Source organism: Ovis canadensis, chromosome X (assembly GCF_042477335.2).
Source record: "Ovis canadensis isolate MfBH-ARS-UI-01 breed Bighorn chromosome X, ARS-UI_OviCan_v2, whole genome shotgun sequence".
In the NCBI taxonomy this organism is placed as follows: Eukaryota; Metazoa; Chordata; class Mammalia; order Artiodactyla; family Bovidae; genus Ovis; species Ovis canadensis.
Genome location: NC_091727.1, coordinates 63,716,741 through 63,730,633, shown reverse-complemented (window position 1 = coordinate 63,730,633; position 13,893 = coordinate 63,716,741). Strand labels below are relative to the sequence as shown.

Here is a 13,893-nt window from a genome sequence, read left to right as displayed (position 1 = left end):
TCCCATCTCCTTGGAAGAGCCTTTAGAAATAGAAGGGATCAAACACCTCCCTTTCTCATCCTCTGTCACAATCCCAAGAAGACACCAGTGATTATCACTGGGGCTCAAGGACGAGAGACTGGGGTACTGAACAAAGACGGTGCTGGTAGGTCCCCACTTTGGATCTGAGCCACTCCAGGGGCTCCCTACAAGTTGGCAGTAGGTGTTGCTGGATCCCCTTGCGCTTGGTCAGCTTCTCACTCCAGTCTCTCAACAGTCAGCTGGGCATTGCCTCTGACAGCTGGAGGGGGTTTATTAAGAATTTCTTTGTACATGTGTGACTGGGGAAACAATGGACAGACCTGGGTTTGTGTGGCAGTCCTCCCACCTTTTAGCTATGTGACCTGGATGGGTCCCTTTCTGTCAATGAATCTCAGTTGTCACATTTGTAAAAAGGGGATTATAAGAGTACCTGCCTGCTAGGATGACTGTCAGAATTAACTGAGTTCATGGACACACATAAAGCCCCTGGCATCTCCCAGGCACTTGAAAGCTGGCAGTTTTCTTTTCCCCTTTCTCTTTCTTCTTTGGTGCCAGCCTGCCTTTGCCTTCTGGCCCAGAGACTTGTGGTTCAGGTTCCAGCTCCTTTTTCCAGAGTCCATTCAAACAGGAGCTTTGGCCCTGGCAGCACCTGTTACTCCATAGTAACTTCTTCCTTCCCCAGGGCCAGCTGCAATTCACCTGGTACCCTTGCTCTCCCTTCTCAGCACCTGTCTGGCTCAAAAATTCAGGCTTTTCTGAATCCCCTTACATGCCCAGGAAGAAAAGTCTGGTCCAGCATCACTGCACACACCCTGGTTTGCACCCCTGTAACCACAGGAATAACACATCTGTTCCCAAGAGGCTTCCCAGGTCAGCGTCAGAGAATGGTGCTCCTGGAGGCCCACATATGTCTACCCCAGCCTCAGAAGCTGCCTCTGGCTTTCCAAAAAACACCTGCAGCTGGAATCCACATGTGGCTGAGATGTGAGCTAGGGGCAGGGAGGGGCAGGTCTGATTTCCAGGGTGCAAGGGCACACAACAGGTAAACAGCCTCACAGGGTGGGAAGATGAAAGACTGCCCTGAGGGAGAAGTTTTTCTAGGGCAAACTCCCACCCTCGAGTCTAAGGTGTCCTACAGATGCACCCACACACTGAAGGGTGGCTGTGCCCTTTCCCTGAGATATACCTCTTGCCCTTGTCACCTCCATGTCCCCTCACCCCTCGCATCCCTCACACCCTAGTCACTGTTTGCCTCTCTGATCCCCATCCCTCTTCCTGTGGTTACAGCTGTCAGAGGCAATGCCCAGCTGACTATTGAGAGACTAGAGAAGCTGACCAAGTGCAAGGGGATCCAGCAACACCTACTGCCAACTTGTAGGGAGCCCCTGGAGTGGCTCAGATCCAAAGTGGGGACCTACCAGCACAGTCTTTGATGCTGCAGGAGGAGACCAACACACACCCACGTGGCTTAGAAGCACCCTCCTGTGCCTGTGATGTGTTTGGAGACCCTTGGCCCTCCTTTAGTCTAAGCCCCACCGGCACCCACTGTCTTCCCTTTCCTCACCGTTCCCTCCACTGTGTTCAGCAGACTCTTCCAGCCAGACCAAGAGATGGATGGGAGGCTGCTGGGCTCCCTTCCTCCACCTAATTCCCCCCACCCCCACCTTCAGGAGATACCAGTGTATCCTTCCTGGAGGTTCCCGTTGCTATGGTGACTATAGTAGTCAGGCACCAGCCTGTGGGAAGGATGGGAAGTTGCCATGAAGAAGACTGTCTGTGTGTCTATGTGTCTAAGCATGTGCGCACATGTCCACCCTGAGTGGGGAGGAGAGAAGGCAGGAAGGCGAAAAAGAGCAGCGAGGGAGAGAGAGGACAGAAGAGGGGACCAGAAGATCAAAGGGGGCAGGAAGAGGGATGGGGATCAGAGAGGCAAACAGTGAGTGGGGTGTGAGGGATGCGAGGGGTGAGGGGGCATGGAGGTGACAAGGGCAAGAGGTATAGTGCTTAGGGGATGAGGCCAGAAGAGGATCACAGTGGGGCAGGGTAAAGGTTGGGGGAGTGTGAGAGACAAGGGGAAAGGAGCAGGATGGGGGATGGGAGAGGGCTGGCTGTTAGAAGGGAGCAGTGAAGGGCGAGGGGGGAAAGGAAGGGATGGGAGCAGGTGGGGGTAACTGTGGGGAGAAGTGGGGACTAGAGGAATGTAGGTGTGGGGATAAGAAATAGAGAGTGAGGTGCAGGTGTGGTTTGGGAAGGGTCTAGGGTGACCTTCTGCTTCTCTGGTGGCTCAGACGGTAAAGAATCTGCCTGCAGTGTAGGAGACTGGGGTTTGATCTCTGGGGTCAAAAACATCCCCTGGAGAAGGGAATGGCTACCCACTCCAGTATTCTAGCCTGGAGAATTCCATGGACAGAGGAGCCTGGGGGATACAGCCCATGGGGTCACAGAGAGTTGGATACGATTGAGCGACTAACATAGGGAGACCTTCCAGCAGAAGGTTGGGAAAATTGTGCGGTCCTTGGTGTAGGGATAGGGGACGTTGGTGGTGGGTCAGAATTGGGGGGAATGTGGGGATTGGGAGTGGGGTGGGTCAGGACAGGGGTGAAGGGGTTCAGAGTGGTGTGGGCAGCAGGAGGCCACTTTCCCATTCCCACATTTACGCTGCTACATCCTGTCTGAGCTACAAACACTGCCTTTTCCCTATTGCTGGCCCTTCCCAGAAGCCCAGTGCTCCTGTCTGTGGCCGATGAACTTCCATGGATCTGGATGGCCCTCCTCAAAGCTTTGCCATGGTTTCTAGGAGCCTGCTTCTTGACTGACCCCCCTCCTTCCTTCCTCCACCCCCCACATGTGAACAGGTTCTCTGCCTGTAAGAAACCCGGGTCAGGGAGGCTGACTGTGGGGCACTGTTCCCTGCCTGCAAGCTTGGGTGACAACAGGGACCACTTGCCAACTTGGGGCTCCTGCCCTTAGCCCAGTGCCCTGAGCATCCTGTTCGTAGCACCAGCGTTAGCCTGGGAGTCCTGATTGGTAGGAAAGCTATGGCAGGTGGGAGGAGAGAGGAAGGCAGGGAGGCAGAAACAGCTGCCAGCCGGAGTGGAGGAAGAGCAGGGCCCCTAGAGTAAGGGCAGAAGGCAAGGTGCTGGCTCTGCTAGCCCCTTCCCCTGCTTGTGGGTGTTAGGCCTCCTTCCTGGCCCTCTCTATTCAATCTTGCTGCTGAGGGAGCAGCCTCTGTTCATGAGCCTGAGCTCTGAGCTGACACAGACCTCAGAGGTGGCTGGTCCAACCTGCCCTATAATCTGGAGTCAGTCATCTCCACAGCATTTCCTCCAGGGGTCTGCCTGAATCAGCCTAGACCTTTCCCCTGGAAGCAGAAGCTCACCTCCTCTCAAGGCACTATGTTTCTTCTCTGGAAGGAAAAAACTGTTAACTGAACAACTCTGACATGCCAGGTCTAGGTACTGTGCAGATTTCTCATTAATAGTGAGCTCACAGGGCCATTCTGATGAATTAGCTCCATTTTACAGATGAGAAAAGTGAGGATGAGAGAGCCCAAGTCCCTAGCTCAAGGTCACATGGGTAATACATAAAAGAGCTGGGTTTGAGCCTAGGACTTTCTAACCATAAAGTCCCCTTGGGGTTAAGCAGGACATGCCTCTTCTTTGGCACCCCGACAACTCTTCTGAGGTATGAAGTCAGAGACCACACCCTCCTGAGTCTCCTCTTCTCCTGGTGAAACAGCTCCTTCAATTATATCCAGGAAAACTTGGGTTTTAGCCTCCTCCTACCTGCTCAGTGTGAGACCCAGAACCAAACATACAACCTGCCAGGTGGGTGCGGGTCAGTCTAGAAGAAAACAGAACCACTGCATCCTTCCCTGGCCCTGTGGCTAGTGAGAGAGCTGAGCACTGGCCTTCTCTTGGGCTTCTATCTCCTCCTGGATCAGAGCTATGAGAGGAGGTCAGGGTTTTGTTCTCATCTTCACCACCGTCCCCATCAGACTATACTGACTTTAGAAGACGGAAGGGGCAGGGGTGAAGGAAGAGGCAATCAGAACCAGGCAGGGCCTGGCAGGGTTGGGAGATGGAGAGGGTTGGGGGAGTGAGGAGGTGGTCCAGTAACTGTAGGCAGGGCCAGGAGGGCCAAGCAGAGCAGGAGGCAAAGGCTGAGGGGGTACCTGCACAGGGAGGTAAGGGAGGGGTGGAGAGTGGCCCTTGGGGTTGGGAGAGGCCAGGGTGGGGATGGGCATCAGCCTAAGTTATCATCGCCCTGCTGTGCGAGAGGAAGTCAGTCGCACATTAAGGAAATGTCGCAGCTGGTACTAAATTGGGAGGTGTCACAGGCAGCAGTGAGGACAGGTATGATGTGTGGGGCCCTGTGTGGCCCAAAACAGGGGCAGACACTGCAAAGGGAGAGAACAGGGTTTCTGGGGCTGCCCGGGAAAGATCTGAGATACTCGGGACAGGCCCCTGGGGACGGGGGTGGGGGTGGGGGGGGTGTCACCTGGCCCTGGAGCAAAGTCTCCAGATTTGGTTTCCAGCAGCAGAAGAGGCCTCCTCACCCTGGCCTGGGGCTGTGGGCTTTCCACCCTGGAGAAGCTTGGAGGTCGGGGCATTATCTCCAAGGGGTCCCATTTGGGGGAGGGGCTGGACAGGACGGCTTGAAGCTGTAGGCTAGACTAGGAATCTGCAAAAAAGGTCTGGGATAGAGATGGGGCACTGGGGTGAAGTGAGAGAGGCTGCAGGAAGGAGGGGAACAAGGCTGTCTTTTCCTGTAGGGCCTGTAATACAGCTGGAATTGAGACGCCTGTGGGTGTGGGCCTCAGCGGAGGGAGAGCACATCCTCGGAGAGGGTGGGAAAGACAGGAAGAAAGCCGTGGAGCTTGCACTGCCCTTCTCCCGGCACAGCAGGCAGCAAGAGAGCAGGCGGAGTTCACTTGAGAGGGAGAGAGGGAGTGAGAGAGCGAAAACGACAAGGAGACAAAGGAGAGCAGGGAGGACCCAGGCCACTGTGGACTAGATAAGACACCACGGCCAAAGCATGGGCTTAGCACCAACACCATGAGGGTTAGAGGCCTGGTACTCCTGCTCGTTAGCCAAGTGGCGTTGGGGTAAGCTGCTTGAGCCTGCACCTCAGTTTCCCCATCTGTAAAATGGAGCTAATGATGCTGGTATTACCAGCCTCCCCAGGCAGTTGTGATCTCATAATATATGTGAGAGAGGATAAAAACCCTAAGCAGGACATCACCATCAGATGTTCTATTATTCCTACAAAATATTATCAGCTACCTCTTCCCACTTCAATTTCACAAGTCTCAGGATGCGGGCAGAGCCAGGGTTATTATCCTTGTTTTATGAATGAGGAAACAAAAGCTTAGAGAAGTGAAGTGACGTGCCCAAGGTCACACTACAAACAAGTGGTAGAGATAATCAGGCCTCCTGAATCCAAGAGACCAGTTGCTTTTCTCCATCAAACTGCCTGGTGAAAATAATCAATGGGCGGGGTTATTATTTAGTGCCACATCAGACAGTTTGAAGCCAACTGTGACCTGGAGAAAAAGAAAACCCCATGAGAAAGTTGTGGTATGGTTTCTCTTTTATCCTGCAGATTGTGGGAAAGAAAATGTCAGGGCCATGGGGTCAGAGTGAAGACCACAAAAAGACAGACATCCTTTATTCCACTTGCTAGTGGGCTGCATCCTTCTGTTTGTACTGAGTGTGTGTATCTGTGGCTGACATCAAAGGTGTATGTTTATCCCTATGTGACAAAATGTGTCCTTTTTTCACGTGACGGTACTTCTGCCTGTGTGGCTCTGAAATGCTGGGGAGATGTGCATGTGTATGACACCATGTCTGATTCAGTGGCACTGTTTGTGGGTGTGCTGACCTCTCTCCATCTCTGTGTGACTTTGCCTGGGGTGGTGGTGCTGTTTGGCAATGTGTGCATGTCTATCTGTCTGTACACCTTTAAGAAGTGGAATATCTCATTTGGTAGTGTGAGTGAGGCAGTGAGTCAGCTGAGGCTGAGGGAGGCGGGAGGGAGACTGCTAGGTTACGAGAACAGGAAAAAGGAGAACAAGAAAGTGAAGTCAGGAGCAAGGAGCTACCCCTTTCCTCCCCAACCCCCTGCTCAGATCCCTAAGGAGCCCACCAAGAGCTTGGAACCCGGCAGAAGGCCACAGTGTCACGTTGGATGGAAAGGGGCACTTTCCTCCCCTCCCCAAAGCCTCAGAGGGAGACAGGCTAGGCTGGGAGGTAACCGTCTTCCTCTCAGCCCCCAGTTCTAGGATGGGTGAGGCCAGCACCCCACCTGGCCTCCTCTTCACTTGACCCTTTGACCTTGCTGTTCCTTTTCCTTTCAAAGGCAGGCCACCTGGCAGGCTGCACGAACAAAGGAGTAGCACCATTTCCCAAACGTTTACAGCCCCCACACACTCACTGTCCAGAATGACCCTGCTCAGGGTCAAGAAGTTTCTCAACACTCAGCTCTGCCCCAGGTGCATTCTGCAGCAGCCTCGCCTCTCCTCTGGATGTCTGTCCCCAACAGCTAGAAAGCCAGCTTTTCCTCCACTGCCACCCCAGCATGCTGTGAAGGCACCTGAGACTTGTAATGCACCAGCCTCCAGTGACCCTCTCACAAGCTGCTGTGCCCGGCTCCCAGCTCATTCTCTTGTCGGTGGAGAGGAGCTAGCAGCTTCCTTTCTTGGGAGAAAACAGACACCCTGGGGCTCCACTTGCCTAGGCTCTGACCAGCCACCTCAGGTCATATAAGGTCAGCAGTGTGCTGTGTCCCACGACCAAGCGCCCCTCCCCTCACCCACTGGCAGGGGCTGAAGAGTGAGGGTTAGATGGCAAATATTCTTCCCCCCACCTTTGGCCTTCCCCTTGTAGCAGCCAGTCCCAGGACTTTCCATTCTAGCCCAGGAAAGGAAAGGGGCATCGCTGGCTAAGGATGGGGGCTGGAGGAGCCAGAGCCCTCTTTCCACCCCTTTGCTGACTTGCCCACCCCCCCGAACTCTGCCCGCCTCATGCTGGGGGCGGCATGCAAGAAAGCCCTGGTCCTATGGTGCCCAAACCCAGAATCAATAGAAGTTGGCCAGGTGGTTACCTGACCTAAATCCCTGAGGCCCCTTCTCCGCGGAGGGTCCCACAGTAGCACTACCCGTAGCCCACTGAGAACGGTGGGGGTGATGGGAGGCGGTCGGGTGGGTACAGGGGGAAACCTTTTTTCTCCCGGTTCCACCGCCACCGTTCCCGCCGCCAAAGCGGCAGCCGTTGTGGCCGCGGACGCCAGTCCCTACCTTACAGCCTTTCGTGCAGGACCGGATTGAGTACTCTTCTGCCTGTAAGTATTTATGCAGCACGAGGTCGAACTCGTCATATTTTTCCTGAGCATGTCGGTCGAGCCGCTGGTACGCCTCGATACAGTTGCTACACACCTCCCAGGCCCCGGAGCCCGGGCTAGCCACCACGGCCAGCAGGTCCCCCAGCAGGTTGTCCAGGCTGCAGTCCAGGCTGTCGGGGCGGTCCATGCCCAGCAGCAAGTCCCAGACCGTGTAGGTGTCGCAAAAGGAAAGAGTGAAGTTCCGAAAGTGGCCTTTGAGCAAGTTTTTTTTGGCGGTGGGGAACTCGGCCGGGGCACGGGAAGGGGAGTCGGGGGGCCGCAGAGGGGGCGCTGGGGTAGTCGGTTCGAAAAGTCTCTGCAAAGATTGCAATTTGGTGCAAGCTGCGTCCAGCCCCGTGGGTTCTGGGACGCCGCCGCAGTCCGGCCCGGGACCGGCGGCGGCGGCGGCGGCTTTGGTCAGGTTGCTGTATCGCGGGCCGCAGGTGCCCGGGGGTGCGCTGGGCTGGCCGGGAGGCGGCGGCGGCGGCAGGGGCAGCACCGCGCGAGGAGGTACCGGCTGCCGCTCCCGGCCGGACCCCCAGGGCGGCCGCATGGCGCTGCTCAGCTCCCTGGCTCGGGGCCGGGCCCCCGCGCACAGCCACAGATGGTCAGCGAGCAGCACGGTGAAGAAGAGCAGGGACGCCAGGGACAGTCGCCATCGCTGCGCCCGCTCGGAGTCGGCGCAAGGTTTGTCGCTCGGCCTGGGAGCCCAGCAGCAGCAGCAGCAGCAGATAGTCAGCGCGGCGGCGTCTTTTCCGGGCCACATCCAAGCGCCCCTGAACATATTTCAGGGGGGTCCGGGCTGGAGGGAGCAGGCGGGCGCGAGGCCGGACGGCCGTCTCGGGCGGGCGGCTGCGCGCCGCTCCGCGCTCCTCGGCGCCGTCCAGGCTCTACCTCGGGGGCTGCATGGCGAGGCAGGCCGGCCGGCCCGGGGCCCCGCTCAGGCCGGAGTGGCGGGGCGCTCTCGCGCCGTCCTCGCGCCCGTCCCGCGCTTCCTTGCTCGCCGCCCGGGCGCGGCCGCCCGGCCCGCTAGGCACTGCCCAGCGTCCCGGCGGGGGGCGGTGCGGGGCACTGGGGCGGTGGCGGCTGAGGCGGCAGCGCCGCACTCCTCATAGTGTCGGGCCCCTCAGCTGCCCCGAGCTCAGCGCCGCTTCACTCCGCGCCGGCGGCCGCCCGGCTAGCACTCCGCTCCAGCCGTCTCGGCTCGGCGCAGCTCTGCGCCCCTCAGCGCCGCCGTGCGGGCCCGGTCGCCGCGCTCCGCTCCGCTCGCTCGCCCCGCGCCGCTCCGCTCCCGCCCGCCCGCCCGCCGGCCGCCCGCTCCGCACCGCTCCCTGCCTCGCTTGCGCCCTCCTAGGCCCGCCGGCCGGCCCGCTGCCCGGCCCTTAGGGCTTCGCTCGCGCTCTGGCTGTTCGCCGGGGCCGGTCCGGGGCCAGCTCCGCTCCGGCTCAGCGCCCGTCGTTTCCGGAGTTCCGGCTCGGGCGGGCCACCTAGCTCTCCGCGGCGCCACAGGCGCCGGACGCCGACGCGGGGCTTTACTTAGTGCGCCTCTAGCTTCCGCCTCGCGTTCGGACCGCTGTGGCGGCAGCCGAGCGGCACGGCCCCGTGGCTCCCGCTGGCCGTGCCCCCTCAGTCTGTCGCCATCTTCCGCTGTGCGGAGAACACCTTGAGAGCCCGTGTGCGAGTGTGTTTGGGGGGGAGTGGGGCGGAGAAAGAGCCACGAAGAGGAGGAGGGAGCGGGACTGGGGCCCCGACTGCGCCTGCGCCTCAGGACTTACGCCCCCCCCGCCCCCCAGCCGGCTGCAGCCTGTGCTGTTTGGGGATGTTTCCAGTCCACCCCCAACTCCATTCACTTCAGCGCCTCCGTTCATACGCCCGCTCCCCGCGTGCACACGCCGCACGCTGAGTCCCAGGCCCCGGCGCTCCCCCTCCCCCGCAGACCTGGGCGCCCGCCTTCGTCCCCGTAACGGCCGCTCACTCCCGCACGAGGGCTAGGGGACTTCTGAGGGTGACTGTTAGAGGCAGAAAGCAGGAGGCACCTTCGCAGTGTCTCTTTGCCACCCTGGGTCGCCGCCCCGGTTCCCGTGACTAGGCGACGCTGGAGCCGGCTGCGGATCGGACCAGTCCCTTGTCCTAACTCCGCTGTCGCCCTCGCTGTCCTGCCTGAGGCCAAGGCGGCCTCTGGTGCTGAAGGACAGCTCCCGGCTAAGCTACCGCAGAGGACAGAGCTTGGAGGGAGTCCTGGAGGGGCAAGACAGTGGGGAGTAGCGATGGGGTGTCGTTTCTGCCCTTAGTAAGATTTCCAGCAACCTCTCCCTGTCCTAGCTTCCTGGCTCCCCCTACAGACTGCTGAGAATAGCTGAGGGAGAGTTAAGGAAGCTACGCCGCCAGGATGGAACCATGTGCTTGGAGCCCTCACGGTCACATGGCACTAGGAACTCAGACGTACAAACGTCCTGCCGCGCCACTAACCTTGTTTGGATTCCACCAGATCTCAGACTGAGCTGATTGTTTGCTTCCTTTTCTCATTGCCTCCTACCCCAGTAACTCCCACCTCCAATTTTTGATCAACCACTACCAGCAAGGATTTGTTAGTATTAAGAATACCAACAATAAAGAAAATAGCCTTTGTTGAGTGTATACTAGGTGCTAGGCACTTTATATTCATTATTTCATTTAATATTCACAACAGTCTAAGTACATAGGCATTGGTCTTATCTTCATTTGTATATGAGGAACCTGAGATTTAGAGTGGTTGGGTTGTCTAAAGTCACACAGCTAGTAACCAATGAAGCCAAGAGAGAAACCTCTAGAGCCTTCAACACTCCAGTTAAGTCCTGGAAAGATAAATGGGTGAAAGATGGTCTTACATTCAAGGAAACTGTAGTCTTCATGAGGAAAATATAGATAAGACATATATTTTGGTTATTGGGAGGACTCGTGGACTGGAGACTTGGGTTCAGGTAATGTACCACTGCACATGCTTTGTGTCCTTTAGAGAGTCCTCTTTCTCTCTCTGAGTTTTGGTTTTCCCGTGAGTAACATGAGGGGATGCCCAGGGCTGAATGAGATGGTTGGGCATCATTATTAGCATTACTCAGAGGTGGGCTTGGATGGATGCATGAAAGGTTTCTGGAAGAGGGAAACTTTGAGCTGGTTCTTAAAGAAGTAGCAGAATTTGAGTGGGTGGGAGGGAAGGGCATATAAAATAAGAGGATGCAGGTGAAAAGTCTCAGGGATGAGGAGGAGCTTTGTATGGTTGTGAAGCCACAAGTGTGACAATTTGGCTGTATTAGTGGTGAGAATTTGTGGGGAAGAGAGTAAAGGAATATGAGACAAGGGACAAAACTGCCAGGTGTTTGGGAGGCTTATTCAAGTATTATGCTGCAGACTAGGTAGCTGATGTGGATCAAACATGGCTCTGCCCTCGAGATGCTCCCAGTTGAATTAGGGAGGCAGAATTTTAGAGAAAGAATTGCAACCCAGTATAATAAGGATAATATGCAAGAGAGAGAGAGGGCTCCCTCCTTAGAGGGAGGGACTGATCAACTCTGCCAGCATCCATCAGAGATGATTTTGCACACAGCCAACTGAGTCGGGAAGCATTCATTCATTTATTGGGCTTCCCTAGTAGCTCAGATGGTAAAGAATCCACCTGCAATGCAGGAAACCTGGGTTCAATCCCTAGGTTGGGAAGATCCCCTGGAGGAGGGCATGGCAACCGACTCTAGTATTCTTACCTGGAGAATCCCCATGGATAGAGGAGCCTGGTGGGCTACAGTCCATGGGGTCGCTGAGTAAATGAATTTATTTACTCAGCAAACATCTACTGAGGATCTGTTGTATTCCAGACACTGTACTAGGCATCAGAGACACAGACAGCAGTAAAATATGTGTCTTGTGCTGAGGGAGTTTAGTCCAAGTCTTAAGAAATGAGTAAGAGTTGGCTAGACAGATAGGAGAGAAGGATGTGAAGGATGTCCCAGGCAGAGGGAATGTCATGTGTAAAGGCCTAGGAGCAAAGCCAAGAATGGCGTGCTCAGAAATCTGCAAAGTAGTTCATTGTGACTAGGTGTGAAATGGGAGCAATGCCAAAAATGAGGCTGAAGATTTGGCAGGAGCCAAATCATGAAGGGCCCCGGGTGCCATGCTAAGTAGTTTGGACTTTATCCCAAGGGTACTAAGCACCATGGGAGAGGTTGAAAGGTTTTCAGCAGGAGGTGACATAATCGGGTTTTCATTTTTAGAGGATTGATTTGGCTGTAGGATGGAGACTAGGTTGGGTGGGGCAGGGGGTGGGTTGGGAGGACTCAAGGCAAGGAAACCAATTATGAGACTGGTTAGTAGTCCAGATAAGAGGTACTGAGGCTGAACAAGGCCAGCAGCAGCAGGAGCAGAGATAAGAAATGCATCTGGGAGGGAAATGACAGGCATAGAATTGAATGAACCTAGGACTGGCCTTGGAGAAGGCAATGGCACGCCACTCCAGTACTCTTGCCTGGAAAATCCCATGGATGGAGGAGCCTGGTAGGCTGCAGTCCATGGGGTCGCTAAGAGTCAGACACGACTGAGCGACTTCACTTTCACTTTTCACTTTCATGCATTGGAGAAGGAAATGGCAACCCACTCCAGTGTTCTTGCCTGGAGAATCCCAGGGACGGGGGAGCCTGGTGGGCTGCCATCTATGGAGTTGCACAGAGTTGGACGTGACTGAAGCGACTTAGCAGCAGGACTGGCCTGGATATAAGGAGTCAAATAGAGACAGGGCTTGAAGAAGGAGGATGAAACCAAAGGGTCTGAGTTAGTGACATGGGCACAATTGCCCCTGCCCACCTAGGAACTATCTTTCCAGAGCCATTCTTTGTTTAGTCCTTGGAGGGTTCAGTGTTCTGTTTAAAAAAGAAGGCTAATGGCTTACAGATACCCAGTTCACAGATGATTGGCAGGACCACAATGATTGACATTCTTGAGTGCCAATGAAATAGCAACGCCAGGCCTAGGCTATCAGCTCTGAGCACCTCTGGAGCTTTCTGTGAGAAGTCACTCAGGCAAGACTCCCTGCCTTCTATCCAGCACAGACAGGGTGAAAAGTGTCTCACAAAGGCCCATCTACCACAGGGATGCAATGTAGCAATAACTTATTCACACAGTACCCAGTGCACACAAAGGAGAAGTGGTAGCACATCAGTGGTCAGAGGGAGTTCTCCTGCTCTAGATGACACAAGAAACTGGGATGGGGAAGGAAAGGCACTGGCCTCTAATCAGGCCCCTGGAACGGACCAGCCTTGTGGGTGGGGTGGGGGGCTGGGGGTGGCTGCTGCTCCCCAGAGCTGGTGGGTCCTGGCCAGCCTTCTTCCAAGCCCTTTCTCTACACCTGCTCCCAGGTCAGCAGAGTCTAAAGCTGGAGGATAAAGGTGAATCACTTCTGAGGGGAGCCCAAGAAGAGCGATAGAGTGCCTTCAAACTGGGCAGGGGAGAAGACAAGTTGGAGTAGAAGGAGGAGGGAAAGGGTTTTTCCAGAGTAAAATTCTGAAAATTAGGCAGAAATAGAAGCGGGATCCATTTAAAGAGACTAATGTGGTGACACAGGGAAATTTTTGTTAAGCTCAGATCTTAAAAGGGCGTGGGCAAAAGATGAAAACGAGAGCCCATAGTTAAGGGTGAATTGAAGAATGCATAGGAAGACTGCCAGGATGGCTAAAGCACAACTTGAGCTAAAGCTTGTCAGGTTTTGCCTGATCCCACTTTCTGTCCCCTTCCCCCCTCCACAGTTGGACAAATTTCCCTCCCATCTGCAGGCTATACCTGTCCTAAGACAAGAAGAGTTGAAGTTACCCCACTCTGTGCACTGGAATTCAGGAACAAGCAGTCCCTTTGCCACAGGTCTGAGTCTGATCTCAAGTTTTCACTGAAGTTATCTTATTGTTCAGTTCTGATCCCTGGCCTTCTGTCTCATGTTCTGTGCCTGAGTCCCCCAACCTGACCACCAGTCTCATGTTAAGGCCTAGGCCCAGTCATGCTCTTTTAGTTCACCATCTAGGGAGAGAGTCCTGATCCCGAGCCCTAGCACAGTGGCTGATGTCTTACTGATGGATTTCTTTGATCCTGTTGCCCACTTGTATTTATAAATGTCTAAATGCCTCTAGTCATGTTTACCTTCCATTTGGATCCCCAATTTTCCTATACTATAACCCTAAGTCAGTTAGGTGTGCTTTAGGCTAGAAATTGACAACTCTACAACAGTAGCTTAAATAGATAGGTTTCTTTGTCTTATGCAACAAAATTTCCCTGAGTACATGGCCCAAGGATGGAAGGGAAGTTCAGAAATGCCATCCAGACCAGATGGTGGCTTATTATCTCCACCATCCTTAGGGTCAGCTTTCATCTACTTGCTTTTTGTCTGATAGTGACAAGACCACTGCTGTCACTCTGGACCTCCTGTTTATAGTATAGACAGAAAGAAGGGGAAACATTCACAGGGCACGATGGCTGTGG

General features: G+C 55.2%; 1 protein-coding gene across 1 annotated transcript in view; it reads right to left on the bottom strand.

The window, feature by feature from the left end:
• NALF2 (NALCN channel auxiliary factor 2) overlaps window positions 1-9,054 on the bottom strand; it is a 29,870-nt gene extending 20,816 nt beyond the window's left edge. Inside the window, exon 1 of the mRNA XM_070290286.1 lies at window positions 7,319-9,054. Coding sequence (XP_070146387.1) covers window positions 7,319-8,185 — 867 coding nt within the window. The 5' untranslated portion in view covers window positions 8,186-9,054. The remainder of the gene's footprint in view (window positions 1-7,318) is intronic.
• Window positions 9,055-13,893: the final 4,839 nt, after the last annotated feature.